At 51.2% G+C, this 15967-nt stretch overlaps 6 protein-coding genes across 6 annotated transcripts; 3 read left to right on the top strand and 3 right to left on the bottom strand.

Annotated features, from left to right (window-relative positions):
- Positions 1–2569: 2569 nt before the first annotated feature.
- Positions 2570–3680, top strand: HO133_007739 (uncharacterized protein; the record flags this gene model as incomplete). The annotated part of the gene is made up of 4 exons (XM_037298609.1): positions 2570–2644; positions 2699–2841; positions 2898–3178; positions 3238–3680. The coding sequence occupies 4 exons, from the start codon at positions 2570–2572 to the stop codon at positions 3678–3680; spliced, it is 942 nt and encodes a 313-aa protein (XP_037155945.1).
- A 1493-nt stretch (positions 3681–5173) lies between these two features.
- HO133_007738 (uncharacterized protein) lies at positions 5174–5716 on the top strand (the record flags this gene model as incomplete). Its single annotated transcript, XM_037298608.1, has 1 exon — positions 5174–5716. One exon carries the CDS (start codon positions 5174–5176, stop codon positions 5714–5716), a length of 543 nt encoding a protein of 180 aa, XP_037155944.1.
- Positions 5717–6128: 412 nt separating this feature from the next.
- On the bottom strand, positions 6129–7221 carry HO133_007737 (uncharacterized protein; the record flags this gene model as incomplete). Its single annotated transcript, XM_037298607.1, has 3 exons — positions 6129–6200; positions 6282–6848; positions 6904–7221. 3 exons carry the CDS (start codon positions 7219–7221, stop codon positions 6129–6131), a joined length of 957 nt encoding a protein of 318 aa, XP_037155943.1.
- Positions 7222–8451: 1230 nt separating this feature from the next.
- HO133_007736 (uncharacterized protein) lies at positions 8452–11473 on the bottom strand (the record flags this gene model as incomplete). The annotated part of the gene is made up of 5 exons (XM_037298606.1): positions 8452–9198; positions 9654–9990; positions 10586–10766; positions 10885–11046; positions 11185–11473. The coding sequence occupies 5 exons, from the start codon at positions 11471–11473 to the stop codon at positions 8452–8454; spliced, it is 1716 nt and encodes a 571-aa protein (XP_037155942.1).
- Positions 11474–11722: 249 nt separating this feature from the next.
- HO133_007735 (uncharacterized protein) lies at positions 11723–13528 on the bottom strand (the record flags this gene model as incomplete). The annotated part of the gene is made up of 2 exons (XM_037298605.1): positions 11723–12014; positions 12174–13528. The coding sequence occupies 2 exons, from the start codon at positions 13526–13528 to the stop codon at positions 11723–11725; spliced, it is 1647 nt and encodes a 548-aa protein (XP_037155941.1).
- Positions 13529–14380: 852 nt separating this feature from the next.
- On the top strand, positions 14381–15618 carry HO133_007734 (uncharacterized protein; the record flags this gene model as incomplete). The annotated part of the gene is made up of 2 exons (XM_037298604.1): positions 14381–14851; positions 14947–15618. 2 exons carry the CDS (start codon positions 14381–14383, stop codon positions 15616–15618), a joined length of 1143 nt encoding a protein of 380 aa, XP_037155940.1.
- Between the last annotated feature and the right edge of the window lie 349 nt (positions 15619–15967).

Genomic DNA, 15967 nt, shown 5'->3' with positions numbered 1-15967 from the left:
GGTTATGGTCGCTCTCATCTGAGAAATCTGTGCCAGTCAGAGCTAGCACGAGCTTTTTACAGATACCATGGAGCCTGACTTACCGCTCGGCGACATTGGACGTCTACTCTCTGGCCTGTGGAGAAAAAATCAAGATCCTCCGCCTGGAATGAAGTCATGCACTGTTACTCGGCGAAGATTCGTACTTACGAGGGAGTGCTCTTCTCAGCGACATGATGACCCCGCATGGGAGGGCGCAAGTTATTTCTCTCAAGCAACCTTCCCAAGCGAATCCCAAATCCTACGAGAAAAGCCATTTCCGAGAAGGAGGGCTACGACCGAAACATCAGTTACGGCCTTCACTAGCTCATCATAAAAGCGCATAAACCGCTAAACAAATAACCACACTGGTCAGACCACGCCTTATGGAAGCTTAGAAAGCCAATGCAATCCAAGTGGTATGCACACTTGAGTGCAAAAGTGTCGGAGCCTTCGTGGTTAGAATCGAGCGACGTGCATTAAGAACAGTCTCAAGTATTATGAAGGCGGTGCGCATACAACCTCGCTTTCGTCTACTACAGGCGGCTAGCTTATCAAGGAATTACTCCAGCGCACAAGTTGCTGTTGCGTGCAGTAACCGTGGGGCCGTTCGGCCCGCGGGATTGGTTCCCATCTCTTTGGGATCTGCTGATCCGTCTTACATGCATCCGAAGTGCTTACTCCCCTGCGCCCTCTCGAGGTGCGGGGCCCTTGCATGCCGCACCGCCCTTTCGCGGCTTCGATTGATCTGCTACTCGTCTTAGCGTGATAAGAATTCATGCATACCACCGGAGATTTCTGCAGCCTCGCAGCAATACGCGAGAATGGTCGATGGGTGATTTGAGCCTACAAACGCATAGTCTTCCACGGTTAGCCAGGGTGGGTCCGTACCAAGTGATCAATCTTCAGATTTGATCGATTGGAACGGACGGCATGTGTCATTGGCTGGGTTGATATGAGCTGCAATCAGACAAGCTCTGAAACGATCCAAAGACCTACAGGTTGAATCCCAAGCTAATTCCAAACATCGAACTTGCAGGACGCCGCTGCCTCCGCCGGTGCATAATTTGCCCCTGAACAAGATTTGAGCTGGATCATGTCTGGGCAGGCTGGGACCACCTGACGTATTCCATGTCTCGCCTAGTGTGCAGACTTGTCTTTGGGCTTCGTGAAGCCAGAGCGCAGATTTATATCCACCTTTCTTCCACCCTCTTCCCGAGCCATGTGGGGTTTGAAACACGTGGTCAGATAGCTCAAAGATCAACAACACCTTCCTTGAACATTGCTTGTCTGAGCCTCACTGTGAAAGGAAGGTCAAAGCCTTTCGACTATACATGAATATTACAGTGAGACCGAGTTAGAGACCTGGTTAGCCGTATGTGGGGGGCTGAGGATCAAGCGAGTCCTAACGTCCACTTCGAGTTCCATCTGAGGGCGCAGCTGTATCATTGTTCCGGAAACAGACCTTCTAGCTCTATTCGATTCTCTGCTCAGCCTGGCACAAAATCCCGCATTTACTCGGAGATGGTACCTTACCCGCGTGCGCTCAACCAGCCTCGAGTCAGTAGGTCCAACAATTCAGGCCATGCGTCAATGACTGGAGCAGGCTCGAGGCGGCAGTTCTTCCCTTTGCGTGCAGCCTGTCCAAGTTTTCCGTCGGGCGTAAGCTGGGCACAGCTTGCATAAGGGAATATCTGTAGGCTCAAACTGGACACCATCTAATTCTACATGAGAGTCTTGCTGATAGCAGTCCAGGATCTGTCCAGGCGGGTAATGATGCGCGATAGGATTGTGGAGCCAACGCGTTGGGCCCTCGTCGGCTCGCTTTTTTCGCAATAACACGCATATCGGGCTGAAAACAATACATAATCCGGGTAACCATTCAGCACAATGCTGATGAAGGATTGGTCCCCACCTTTTAATGATACTCCCTTGAAAGGCTAAGAACTGAACGGCGCAGCCCGTCTTCGACTCCCATAGACGACGCAAATGGGCCGAAGACAGAAACATGCCACTCCAGTCAGCACGGCACTGTCCATCCGATATCACCCTACTTAGCGGGCGTCGAAGCAAAACCCTGCGACCCTCACCTATGTCAAGTAATCGACATAGCTAGCGAGCGACATAGCTCGCGAGATAGACCTGAGGCCAGACGCTGTCGCTATGGCATTGATCATTGGCTGAGTTGGTCTGAAGCGCTATCAGACAAGCTCTAGATGGGTTCCGATCACCTGCAAATTCATAGCCTCATGCATCACACCAAGGCGTCACCGACGATCCCTTATGCTGCAGCCTTGCATATCCGCTCGCAAAAGAGCCTTTATTGGGCTATTATTTCCAAGGCTCATGGCTCGTCCTTTCTCAAGGTGGTGTCAACGATGAGGGATTAATGAAAACTTCGAGCTGAGCTGTCAATGAGCTGAGTACAAGAAGTGCTGAATTCCCAGCACCAAGAACATCATGTCGAGACCATAAAGCAAAACTCCCAACCATCCTCCTCTTTCCACTGGATCCAACATACTAGTATCTGTATCCACACGACTATACCAACATGCATCTTCAACTAGTCTCTACCATCGTGGCACTCGCCCAGCTCGCCAGTTGCGCGCCATTCTTGGAAGGAAGAGTAAGTCTTCCCTTGTCTTCTTATTCTGGAGGCCTCTATCTGATATTATTAAAGGACACATGCACTACAAATGACCTGAACTTCCCTTCTGGTGGCATGCATGGCTATAATGGCATCTACTGGGGCTTCTTGCCCGACGATGTCGCCGGCACCACAATGAGCCATATCAACGGAGATTCTGGCAAAAAAGCAAGCACGTAAGTTGGTCCTCCGACCTGTGGCATGCGCTTGTCCGAAAACTCACGAGATCAAGTTACGGACGCTACTCTCAAATCAGTTCTGTGCCATACACAGGCGATCAGCTGACCAGCGTCATGTCCGATGTCGTTGCGTCGGGCGCAGTCTTCATTCCAGCCATTATGCCAACCGGACTCAAATTTGCAGACATCTCGACAGACGTCGCGAATCAGATTGCCACCGTATTGGAAAAGTTCACATCGCAAGGTGTAGAAGTGTGGCTTCGCTTTGCACACGAGGTGAATTACTACGTCACTCAAGCCAGCGGCCCCAGCGGGCCTAGATATCCTGGAGGCAGTAAGCAAAACCCCAATGCCCCTTTCCTCTCCCGCCAGATGCTCTAACCCGCACGACAGCGCAAGCGGAGTTCATCGCAGCCTGGCAAAGAGTCCACGCCGCCGTCGCCAGCAACCCCAAAATCCTCATGTTCTGGTCCCCAAACGAAGACTCGGTCGCCAACCTCAACGGCTGGTGGCCCGGTGCCGACTACGTCGACATCGTCGGCATGGACGTCTACCCCAACCCCGGCGCCACTTTCGCCAGCGCTTACGGCGCCTTCTACGACGGGTTCGCCCAGCAATACAACAAGCACTTCTGCGTCGGCGAAACCGGCGCCGCCAACGGTGGGTCCGTCGCGGACAAGGAAGCCTGGGTCGCGCAGCTGGCGAAGAGCGACGTTTCGGCTTACCCGTGCTATAAGTCTGCGACGTGGTTTGAGTTTTACAAGGGGGTGGATTTCCGCATCGTTGAGGGCCAGTCTGCGACGACGGTTACGGAGACGTTGTCGAATTTCGCATGATGGGGCTGTGGGCTTGTTGGGCGATTCAACATCGCGGACGGAAATGGTGTGGGGACGGCTTTCTGTGATTGGGCTTGTCGCAAGGAATAGCATTTCGGGGGGTTTCCTCGCCTGTCTTTACCCAAAGCTCCAATTGACAGCCCATCTTCTCGGCTAGCCAGAAAAGTAAGTCCTGTCGCAAGATTAGACCCGCTACTCCGTAGAGACTCATACCAGTAGCGACGACTTTTAAAGCGAGCCTAGCACCGCTCACTGCAAACTATGCAAATATGTGGATATGCTTGCGGTTCCATCACCGCCTCCCGAGGTCCCCGGCACCGAAGTTACAGCTTGATACCAGGTCCGAGGATCACTCTGCTGACCATTTCGATTGGGATGCTGATCGAAGTAAGCCATGGTGTGATTGCCTTCACCACTGCGTTGCAGCAAGCTTCCTCATTTCTGACAGATACTAACATTCGTGTGACTTAGCCGCTTATACCTAGAAGACTCCCCCCCCTTTCGCAACATTTTCATCCCCTAAACAGCTACAAATACCCCCTTTCCTCCGAGCCCGGTTAGCCCAGGCAGCTTTGAGATAATCTCAACTAAGGCACGCTTCGAGGTAGTCCAGCATCGCGGCACAAGGTACGTTTCTCGTAAGTCGACGTACTCCGAACCCCCCGAGAGCGAGCCTTTTTGAGTTCCCGCGGACGGAAAGAGTGTAGGACGAGTTTTTACTGTACAGAAGGGGCCGTCTCAAGGAAGGGGTCATCCTGTTCGCGAGGGATACGCTCTGTGCGTGGTAGAAAAACACCCGGAAGACGTACCCGGAATTGTGCTCGAGACTCGCGTGTGGGCCGCACGTTATGCTTTGTCTAAGGGGATGTACAGAGGTCAAATGGAGGGTATAGGTGTAGTAAACGGGGGCGGCCGTCTGGTAATGCCCTTCAAGAACTCAAATCAACTCAGGGTGACCACAACAACCATCAAGGCCAATATGTCCTATCACGACCTATCACTAAACTAGCATTCCGAAGCATTCCAGGGAGCGGGAGCACCATATAACGAGTTTACCGCGCTTCAATCCACGAGAACAGCTCGAACGCGATACGGACTCTCTTCTCTTGTCTTCCGATTCCGGAAAGAACCCGATTGGCATGGCGACAAGATATTCGCTTGTACCCCGTCCATGCGCTATCCAGTCTTAGGAAGAAGCACGTTTCTTTCCCGGCACGAAAAACGCGGAGTGTTTCGGCAGGTGCGGGGGAAGTGCCCAGCTTTCTCACCCCAAAGATTACCATCCGGCTGACCCCAGTTCGAGAAGGATTTGGAGTAGTACGTTCACGCAGCGGTACTCTAGCCTTGACACTTTCGTCTGATGATGGGCATTATGGCTATGATGATCAATCCAAGCTTTGACGTCAGCACCCCTGGAAAGGTATCAAACCCCGCGCCGGATTCCCCTACTCCTTGACGGGGCGACGAAGGATGACGTGACGGGAGAGATGCAGATGGCAGACTTGATCCGTAGGAACGAAACCGCCCGCCCGAACGCGAAGGAGCCTATCCAGGAGATCCAATCCGGCGATATCGTCTACCTGGATGATCGCCCTTGCAGAATGTTCGATCCGCCAAAGATCTATCACCTACAGTCGATCTCAGGGGACGAACAGCCGGGCGAAGTGGAAGAAAAGGTGGTGATAGTCCGCGGCGTCAGTGTCATCGATGGCAGGGGGTACGACGAGATGTGCGACGCGAGTGGGGAGGTTGAATTCTTCTTCGTTGATAAGCACGATGAGCGCGAGTGGCTTGTGGTGGGTCTCTTCCCAAGGCTTCTCGAGCTGGAGGGGCTGATTGGTGGATGCTTCGCTTTGCAGACGCGTCGTGAGGGTACGAAAGTGTTTCTCCGGGCGCCTGGAGATCCCTCTGTTACCTGGGTCATGTGGATGCGGCCGGAGGAAGAGATCCCTTGGTTTTGGCTCCTTGCCCGAAAGCTCGCGGGCGAGTCTGTACGTGTGCGTGGTTCCCTGGGGGGTTGGACCGGGCTGGACTGATTCAGGGTTAGACTTCAGGATTTACCGTCAGATGGGACTCAATGTGATCACGGGTGCAAGAGACGCCCCCGGCTTTTCGGCTTGACAGGAGAGGGTAAATCACTGAGGTTGAGCGCGCTCGGCACATGGTAGCGAGCCGTTTGGATAAGAGAGGTCGTTAGGATGAGAAAATTGGTCTGAGTTTAGCTGATCTTGGCCACGGAAAGGAAGCCTGTGACATGAGTCTTATAACACGCCTCGATAATGACTTGGAGGAAATACATGTCACATCAAAAGTAGTCAGAACACTTTAGTGAATGTCTTGAACAGTTTCTGGATGGTTGATAGAAATGACCGTTGTTCTTGCTTTGGATAGCAATACTTGTTAAATGTTGCAGAAATGCTTGCTTGGACTGCTTGTTTCTCACCGCAGCTACTCGAGACCCTCAAAAGCCTTGGCTCCAGCAAAGAATTCTTTCAGCGTTGTAAGTTTCTCATCCAAGATCTAGAACGGAGGTATTAGCTAACGCAGAAACATGGAGCACGGAGATTTCATGTCTCGACGGAAAATAAATGACAGACTTACCTCATGGCTTTCAGCCAGACTGGATTTCCCATAGTATCCGTATTCGTTCATGAAAGCCATGTTCTCATAAAGCTCTTGCTGAATCTTCTCCGGCATACCAGCATGAGCGAGGGCGCCCTTGTAGTCGTCCTTGGACATCTGCACGAATTTCGCGTTTTCGCCAGCCTTGGGGAACAACTCCTTGAAGATATTTATGGCATCCGAGGGAGTGCTATAATCCGTCGCAGCGAGGACTCTCTTTCCGAGTACCTTCTCGCGATGTGTGAGTATCCCTTTGACGAATTTGCCCGTGTCACTACCAGCGTCGAAGCATGGGATTGGTGTATCGGCAGGCATAGGTAGTGCTAAGGTCCAGTGGTTTGATGGCGGGAGTTGACGGAAAGCACCACCAGGGATGTTCGACATAAAGAAGCCTGGCATGAGGAAAGTGGCCGGAACGCCAATGTCGCGGATGTGTTGCTCTACAGCGGCCTTGGAATCGAAGTGCTCCACGTTGGGGAACTTGCCGCCTGTCAGCTTGGCGACGTCGTAGAGCGACGACCAGATCAGATGTTGCACGCCGCACTCCTTTTCCGCATTTTGTCAGTAGCAACGTTGACGAGGATAACGCGGGTGGGCTGACCTTTGCGAGGTTCCCGATGTTCCGACCCTGTTTCATCTCCAGCTCAGCATCCATCTTCTCCCAATAGTTCGTCACCGCGAAGACGGCATGAGCGCCTTGTAGCGCGGATTTGATCTGATGCTCGGAATTCATGTCGGCAGCGACACACTCGACACCCTTGGCTGTCAAAGCTTGCGCATTGGGCTTTGATGGGTCGCGAGTGATGGCGCGAATCTTGAACTCGCCGGCGGTCTTGGGGTCGCTCAGGATGGATTTGATAACAGAACCGCCTTGGTTGCCGGTGGCACCAAAGACGACAAGAATTTTCTTTGCAGCCATGATTGAGATTCTCTTGCTGAGCCTGCGACAGAAGGGATTGTTGATCCACCTATATATAACAGAGCTGCGGGGAAAGGGTATCGTGGCTGGCTTTTAGTACTCACGCATACTCTCGTATTCACTAGGATGTGCAATCTCTAAAACTTGATCTTCATAGCTTAAGAATCCTTAAAATTGAGGTAATAATTATTAACTTATATACACTATTACATAACTTTATCAATACAAACCCGATTCTAGAAATTCAAAGGAAGTAAATAACTATATTGTACGCTCTTTCAACTTTTTTTTCTTGTTTTTAATTCTATCATTGTGAATAAATAATTTATAAGAATTAGGTTTTGGAGATTGCAAATCCTAGTAGATTGCAACTCCTAGTGAATACGAGTACCACGGACTCTCGCACTCTTGTCACGAAGTGCAAAGAAGCGATCGAGCGAGCTTTGCGCATAAGCTGATAAATCTACCTAGTACCAATTGGCTCTTTGCCTCCATCTGACGGTCTGTCATCAGTGTATTGCGGAGAATGGCACGACTGCCAGGCTGAGCCAAACACTGAGCGAATGCCGAGTAAAGCAGACTGCAGAAGTCCGAACGCCGAGCGAGATGCCAAGGAGCTAATGGTCTTTTTGGTTAGACCATATCGACGATGGGGCTGAATCTTATCCAAAGGAGAGACCATCCTTTCTGGTCGCAGACCACCATGTATAAGGTGTAAAGATGGATGGCCTAGATGCTGATTTTTGAGAGCCGGGTTTTCCGAAACATGGAGAGGTTACTAAGAAACAGGGAAGATGGTGTGACCCCTGACGCCGTGGCTCGTTCGATTACTTTTGCTACCAACGCTCCTAGATCCGCAGCACAGATCGGTCTCATCATCGAATGGAACGTTGAAGTCATGTGCTGTGATATGTTTTTGAGGAAAACTGGGCGAGGTAAAAGACTGAAAGAAGTAAATGGCGAGAAGTTGAATTGAGTTAGCACAATTGCCTACAAGTCAAGTACACCAGAAGCGAATCTGAGAACTAACGAGGATACATCATAGATCCATACAAAGGACAGAAAAAGGCTATAAGAATTAGAGTACAGTATCATTGACGCGCTCGTATGGGATTGCGATCGATACAGGTACGTTGTAATATATGAAATCTCCTGTGAGCAATCCAACAAAGACTTGGGACAATAGCATGTACCATCCAAGCGCAGCGAGATTGATGAACATATCCCACGTCAACGTATCCATAAGTGGCGCTCCTCCTTTCTACCAGACCGTTTCCAGGCCTTCTCGGCTTCCTTGAGCAGCGTCCTGATCTTTTCCTTTTGAGCTGTCGGTACGTCACTATCCTTAGCGACACCCGAAGGTTTTGTACCCAGTAACCTGCTTGTCTTAATTGTAGGATTGGCGCCGTGATCAAGAAGCGCCTCTACAATCTCAAGCTGGCCTCGCCGCGCGGCATCGTGAAGAGATGTATACCCATCTGTATCCGAAGCATCGATGTTAGCACCAGGTTTCAGAAGATGAGTGACGCAAGCCTTGTTATTGCTCTTGACAGCCAATTGTAAAGGCGTTCGCCAGCAATACTGACTTCTAGCTTCCTTGTCTGCACCGGCCAGTAACAGTTGTTCAACAGTATCAGAGGAGTCAGATAGACTACGAACAGCTTGGTGGAGTGGTGTACGACTCAGTGATTCTGGGGTTTGCGCTTCAAGCGCAGCGCCGTTAGCAAGTAACGGAGAAATCATCTCGGCCTTTCCACAATACGCTGCCCAGTGCAAAGGCGTTAACCCAAGTTTGTCGACCGCCTGAATGTTTGCACCGTGATTTATGAGTTTCTTCGCCAGTAATTGTTCACCACTTTGGCAAGCGTATATCAGTGGAGTCCGCCCCTCATTGGTCGGAACGTCCAAAGGTGGGTCCGCGGCATAAGGCTTACCGCTTGCATGAAGCATCAACCCCTCGTTTGCAGCATGTAAACCCTGCTGGTTTCGTCACGATAGTGTTGCAAAGAGTAAGGAGGTGGACGAAGAAGCAGATGACGAACACATTGAGACTTGAGAACGAGAATTCCTGTCGCTGCTACTCCCCACACACTTCGATATCGCCACTACTATTTGTGTGTTCCTGCCTCGATCCTTGGCCGCCGTCGAAGGCCGCTCTCCACATCCGTATCCAAATGTTCCCGCTGCACAATGACGCGATCCCACCGTTCTATCTCGTCCGCCAGCCGCTCTGCCATCGCTACGCTCCGATGCTTGCCTACGCAGATTTCCGAATCAGCGCGCTTTTTCCTGACCAGGATACAATCTAGCTCATAGGACAAGTTTTGGGAAAGGTTGGGGTATTTCAAGAAATCTTTGTACATACCCGCCACGCAGTTCAACACAACTGCTGCACACCCCCCTCGCTGATATGGTCCGTTTAGGATCCTTACCTCGAGGTGATCCAAGGCCTTCTGGAAAATCCTTTCGTGTACTGGATTCGAAAAGAAGTAGTCGAAAACTTCTCGGTCGACTCCTGTGCGATTGAGCTGGAGATGCTCTGGTGGCGCTTGGGCACGGGAACAGTCGAGATGCATGAGCTTGGGCATGGGGATTGGGGGGCGACCGCGTGAGTTGCCGTAGGTAATGATGTGGATGCAAAGACCGTTGGGACGGGCATGGCCATTTGTACGGCTTCGGCGAGGGCGAGGCATGGCTTTGAGATGGAGGGTGTTGTTATAGTTTGCTTGGAGAGAGGTCCGTAGGGTCGTCATCTCTTGATCTCTGAGCCTGAAGAAGGAAGAATGGTGAGAAATTTAAGGAAGTTGGGGAAGTATTCGATAGGGAAGTGTGAAAGGATAACGATGGCAAAATGCGGCTTTAAAGGCTGGCGAACGAAAGGCGTTCAAACCAATGTTGAGTTATTGTGGTGACATTCATTCTTGCTAGCGGTACATCTTACCTTTTAATACAACACGAAAATTTAGTCCTTAAACACACTCTGGCGTCGCCTGGCAACGTCGCGAACCTCCTTAAACACACAATAGAAGATGTCAGACAGATAGAGACGTTTCGCTGCATTGAATCCTTCGCCAGATTTTCTTCTTGGCGCTCATGATAGCTTCGAGGTCACTACTGCGGGGGTTGACTCTACCGCTCACTGGGGCCGAGAAAACAACATTTTTCACCCGTAAGCATGTACTCTCACCCCTTTACTGCCCTAGCTAATCACGTACAACAATCTGGGCAACAGGCGCACTCTGAAGCTTCAAAAATCTTGTTACCATGCCCCATAACCTAGCTTATATCCTCAAGTGTCACCCTCCCGGTCCCCAAGGGCTTGCTAGAAAGAACCTGCCGCTCAAATTCGGCCTCAAGCTCGGACCTGTCGCCAAGCGTGCCAAGCTGGCTTGTCTGGGAGCTATTGTTCAACGACCCGATCCCGCTCGGCTGCTTGACAGGCTCCACGGGGAATCCTATCGACGTGTAGCTACTCATCCATGCGAGATTGAATGGCGAATCGCTCGTGTACATGTATAGCGCTGCAACGTGGGATCGGCCACGTACTGAAAATGTTGCAACAGGTCAGCAGGCTTCAACCGCTCGAACGCAATGAATGTGAGTACGTTCGTTTCCGGGTTATCGAATTGAGGGTGAGGAGCAACGAGATTCCTCTCCACGTACGTGTTAGCGGTGCATACCCCCCTTTGGCGATTCCACCGGCAAAGCAGTTCCTAAAATGGCTGAACTGTTCTTTGACGATGTGCCAGCTTGCGGCAAATTGCGGATCTAGCACTTTGATTGCCATGGGGCGAGCTTCGCTCATAAGAGCGATGCGACAGGAGTCTATCAGAAACTTGGCATAGCTTTATCGAGCTAATTCAATCTACCGACGGGTAGAAATCTCAAAGCCTTTCTGTATCTCCGCAACCATGCCACGAAAACACGATAAGTCGAAATAGGGTCAGTGAGGAGTATACATACTATGCTTCCAGATCTTTGGCGACTGCACAATCGCATCGGGTCGATGGTCATTACTGATACCACCAAACGTAGGCTGCATGAATTGCGGCTCTGCAAAATTCCTCGGCCGCTGACCTTTGATGTTCCGGGGTGCTGCCTGAGCGAATGGGATCTTGGAGATGGCCCGGTTGCAATCATCGATACTCGGGCTACCGTACGCGTCGCTGTTGCAGATGGCTGAGCTGACAAGTGCGCTGTAGAGGAGGCATAGACATATTGTGGGCCAGTCGTGAAGGTTGCTGCCTACCATGGCGATGATGGCTTTGAGTGATGCTCGCAAAAGAGGCCAGAGAGGGACATCCTATTCAGGACACAAGGACCTGGCGTTCCTCGGAAGTTCGTGATCATAAGGTTGCGCAGACCCAGTCTTGATCTTGCAGCCGCTGTAGGTTGTGCGGCTACGCAGTTTGATATTCTCGCTGACTGTCGGCTCTGTCGCACTGAGAGGTTTCGGAGTGGAACAGCCCTGTAAGATCGTTTTTTGGTTCTCGGTTCCGAGTCAACAAATTTTGAGTGATGCCAGGGCTTGGTACCTTCTGTTGTCGATGGACCGTCGCCATTCTGAGGAGCAGGAGGTCGCGCTCTGACCGTGGCAGAAGACATGCGGTGCAGAGCGTCGCTTTGCTGACTTTGCGTATCGGTCAAGCACGAAGCCTTTTCTTTGCGCAGTAGATGCGTATAGAAGCACGGCAAATTTTGTCGTCAAACATTCACAGTTGAAGTCTTCCATGACGACTCGATAACTATTCGGACTGATCTGAAGCCCGATTTCCTGAGCTTGGCCTCTGCGTCTGTTGTCACTGTGGAGCTCAATACTACCTAGATCAAACGTAGCGCACTCGTACCCAAGAAAAGACGGGCAACGCAATGGCCAACGTAGACTGAGTTGTGAGCCAGTCCAGAAGTTGTTGCTGGCACTGATGGCTTGTCTGTGGGTGGCTGCTCAACACCCTCCACCACCACCACCAGCAGATGACATGTTCTGGAAGGCACCGTGATGTCTTCTTTTCTTCCTTCTTCTGCTTTGGTTGCCGTGACTGGATTGAGGTTGAGCAGCTGGTTGTTCAACCGGTTCATACGGGGGTGGAGGATCATCAATTTCATTTATTATGACTGCAGGCGCAGCTGGCTGCGCGTATTGCCGGACGTCAGGATCGAATTGCTTAGCTAGTAGCGTGCAAGGGTTGTAGTTGCCGTAGATAAAGAAAATCTTCCCAGCACATTCGAGGGTCACATTGACCTTGGTTTCGTAGGAGCGTGCTATGTTGAAAGTTCTGAATGTCGGAATCAGATCATCCTTTAACGTCAAGTCTATGATCTTTCGCATGTCCAAGAAGCCATTCACCAACGGAATCCCTGTGTCCAAGTCCTGCGCAGCAAGTTGAGGCGCTTTCGTCCAGCCGGCCTGCTCCTGCTCTCCGGAAACTGGGCCTGGCTTCGGTACAAGCATTGAAGTGTCCTCTCGCAACCACACAGCCACCTTTTTGAGGTAAACTGCTGGCGGGACTCTGAGTGTCGAGCTTCCGACGTCATAGTCAAGGTGGAGGAATATCGGCAGAGGTGCGCCAATGATTGCAGAGGATAGAGTCTGAAGCTTTGCATCGAATACGGCTTTGGGAAGATGGTCGGTGGGTACTGATCGAAAACCTAGCTTCTCCCGCAGCCTGAGCGGACGCTTTGCTAGTTCCCGGTTTTCCTCAGGAAAGAGATCCAAAGTCTGGCAAGTAAGACGCTGGATCTTGTAAGTGCATTCAAGACCAGCTTGTTCCTTGTTCCTAGGGGCGTAAAGGCTAAGTCCCAGCCTCTTGATACAGCTAGCGGGGTAAGACCCTGTCGTGGACGGCGAATCAATCATTGCCTGAAGCTCGTAGACAATTGAAACAGCGTCGCGTGGAGTGTTCTCATCTGAGAATATTGAAAGTGAGGGAGGAAGAGGCTGGTTATGATCAGTGTTGAAGACGGAGACAGGAGGTGCCGGAGGGCCATCATGTTGGACTGCATTACAGTCGACGGGGACGCTGAAGGTAAAAGGCCAGCTATGTTGATCTTCACAGCCAATTGGAGGAATGCGCAGAGTTGTAGGTCCAGCCAAGAGTATCTTCTTGTAAGCGAACACTTGGATGGATTTGGGAACACGAGGCCAGTACTTCGTAGGTGATAGACGGCCTGTGAAGGTTATTGATATCGACTCGATATCAACGTCTCTTCTCTGGCCGTTCCTGTTGGTAAGATAGACAGAGCCCGAAACGTCATCTCCGGCCTTGTAGGAGGTCTTGGGCACGTGGATTTGGAGAAGGTCAGACATGCTGAGACATGAAGCCAGAAGAGACAGTAACCCTCAGTGTGATAAAAGAAAGGCGCAGCTTAAAAGATGGAATGGGTTTCCTGGACACTTCGTCAGCTTAGCCGCTGAGCTTCATGGGGCTGTGTATCGGATCAGCGAATGAAAACGGTGCAAATGGAATCCTACACTCCTACAAGGCGAAAATATCGGCTGAAGCTGGCGCAGAGTACGTCTGAAGCTACGAGAGTCAGTGTGATAATCAGACCAAGCGGTGATGCAGTGCAAAATGATGCTTCCAGAGGCAACCATCCCTTGCCTTACTTGCTGTCACACCTTCAGCCCTACCACTCTTTGCTAAACGCCCCTAGCGTATTTTAAAGTAGCTCAACCGTTGCCGGGACCATTACTCGAATGGACTAGTGGCTTGGCTCTGGTTGAGCAGCCTGGCGAATACCAAGACCTCAAACAGGGCTCCCAAGCATGCTCAGGCAGTATCCAATCAATTATACTTGGGGGTTGTCCATGAGGCTCAAAAGTCACCGTCGGCAGCAAATAACTGCGAGTTGGAATTGACCAATGGAGGAGAGTGATTAATTTATCTTTGGAACTTGAAACCTCGACCCACATGAAACGTTGGACCGCTCCATGCAATGTCCTTTCTCTCCGCAGACCACAACGCTGGGTCTCACAAAATTCATCTTCCACTGCCCAAAGCTTTCACTTCTCTTGGTCGCTCGTCGCTCAGTCATTCTTTGAACAGCTTTCCATTCACCACACTCTTTTAGAGCAGCTTTGTCGGACAGGATACCTCCCACTTTCATTGATTGAAAGGACCTTCATTTTTATTTTTCACCAATATTAAACCTATCAACAATGCCTGGCCTTTTAGCTTACGTTTCTATCTTATGTACAATTGCTGCATCATCAAATGCCCAGCACCCACATTTCCACCAATGGAACCATTATGGTCCCCCAGGAGCCGTATCGTCCAGCTCCACTGCCTTAACAGCTCCCACCTCAACCCCGTCCATCGCAGTAGCAGAGCTCGATAGCTCCCCTAACGCCTCCCCCGTCGCCGCGAGCAGTGCGTCCAGCAGCACCTCCAGTACCGCTGTAGCCAGTACCGGAAGCAGTACCGGTACCGATGGCAGTAGCGGTGCAACCGCTAGCTCTAGTATCACGCCAAACGGAATAAAAGCCGGCGTTGCAGGATTCCCGGATATCGTGAACACCAACAAGGCGGCACTTGATCAATATGCTCCCTATATTTCGTGGTACTCGGACTACTGGCCCAACACCACCGATTTTACCAGCGGTACGAAGACTGTAAAGGGCATCGGCATGGTAAGTTCTCCAAATCCTACTTGTTCCTGCTCCTCCACCTACCCATTTCCTGAGGGCCCCTTTTGTTCAAGCACGAAGCACTAACCAATCCCCAGTTATGGGGCGACGGTGACCTCAACGAAACCGACCCTACTGCCCCCATCGGTACCGCCGCAGCAGATGACAAAAACCGCTACGCTGCCTATACAGACCTACCCGCTTCCCCCGCCCCGGACTACATGATGGGTTTCTACGAGCCTGACTGGCCAGCTCCTTACTCCAGCAACATGAACGCGCCCACCGCAGCCACCGCCTGGAAGGCCACCCTCGACAAGCTTGGCAATACCCTCGTCGGATCGCCGTCCATGGCCACCCAGATGGACGAAACGTGGCTCACGCCATTCATGGAGGCGCTCGGGGTAACGGAGCCGCCGTGGGACTACACCTGCATCCACACGAACAAGAATACTTCCGACGGGGTGAAGGCAGATGTGGGGTACTACTGGACCAAGTATGGGAAGCCGGTCTGGGTGTCCGAGTTCGCGTGTGTGAATGATGAGAGTTGGACAATGTGCGATCAAGATACCGTCAACACTTTTATTCCCGAGGTGGTCGACTTCTTCGAAAAGAATGCCAGTGTGATTGCCTATGGGTATAGTAATGGAGCTGGCTTGGGGAGCGTGTGGCCGTTGATTGACAGCACCACTGGGAATTTGACGTCAAGTGGGAACTGCTATTTGGATGTTCTGCAGGGGAAAGTTTCTTCAGGTCAGGCGTGTACTAACTAGTACCTTGGCTGGTGGGTTTGGTGGATCGGTGCGGAGGTAGAGTACGAGCGACCAATGGTGACGGGTGCGAAGATACATGTGGTCTGTTACTATTTGTACATATATACTTCATCTGTGGACGAAGACCTTCGACCGGATCTCAACAGCTGGTACTGTTCCCGTCCATTATACCCGTCGAATAGCCACTTTCCCAGACAAGACAACAGTTATAAACAGAACAACCCTAACTCAATGTCCTTGTTATGTATTTGTCCCAGCCATCATACCCGTTTGATAGATAGTTTCCCAGAAAAGGTGATAAACTGTAACCACACAAGCCCTAATAAAGCGTTCTTTATTAGCGAAGGGA

This window comes from Letharia lupina (assembly GCF_014066315.1).
Source record: "Letharia lupina isolate WasteWater1 chromosome Unknown contig_4, whole genome shotgun sequence".
Taxonomy (NCBI): Eukaryota; Fungi; Ascomycota; class Lecanoromycetes; order Lecanorales; family Parmeliaceae; genus Letharia; species Letharia lupina.
This window is presented reverse-complemented; position numbering and strand designations above follow the sequence as displayed.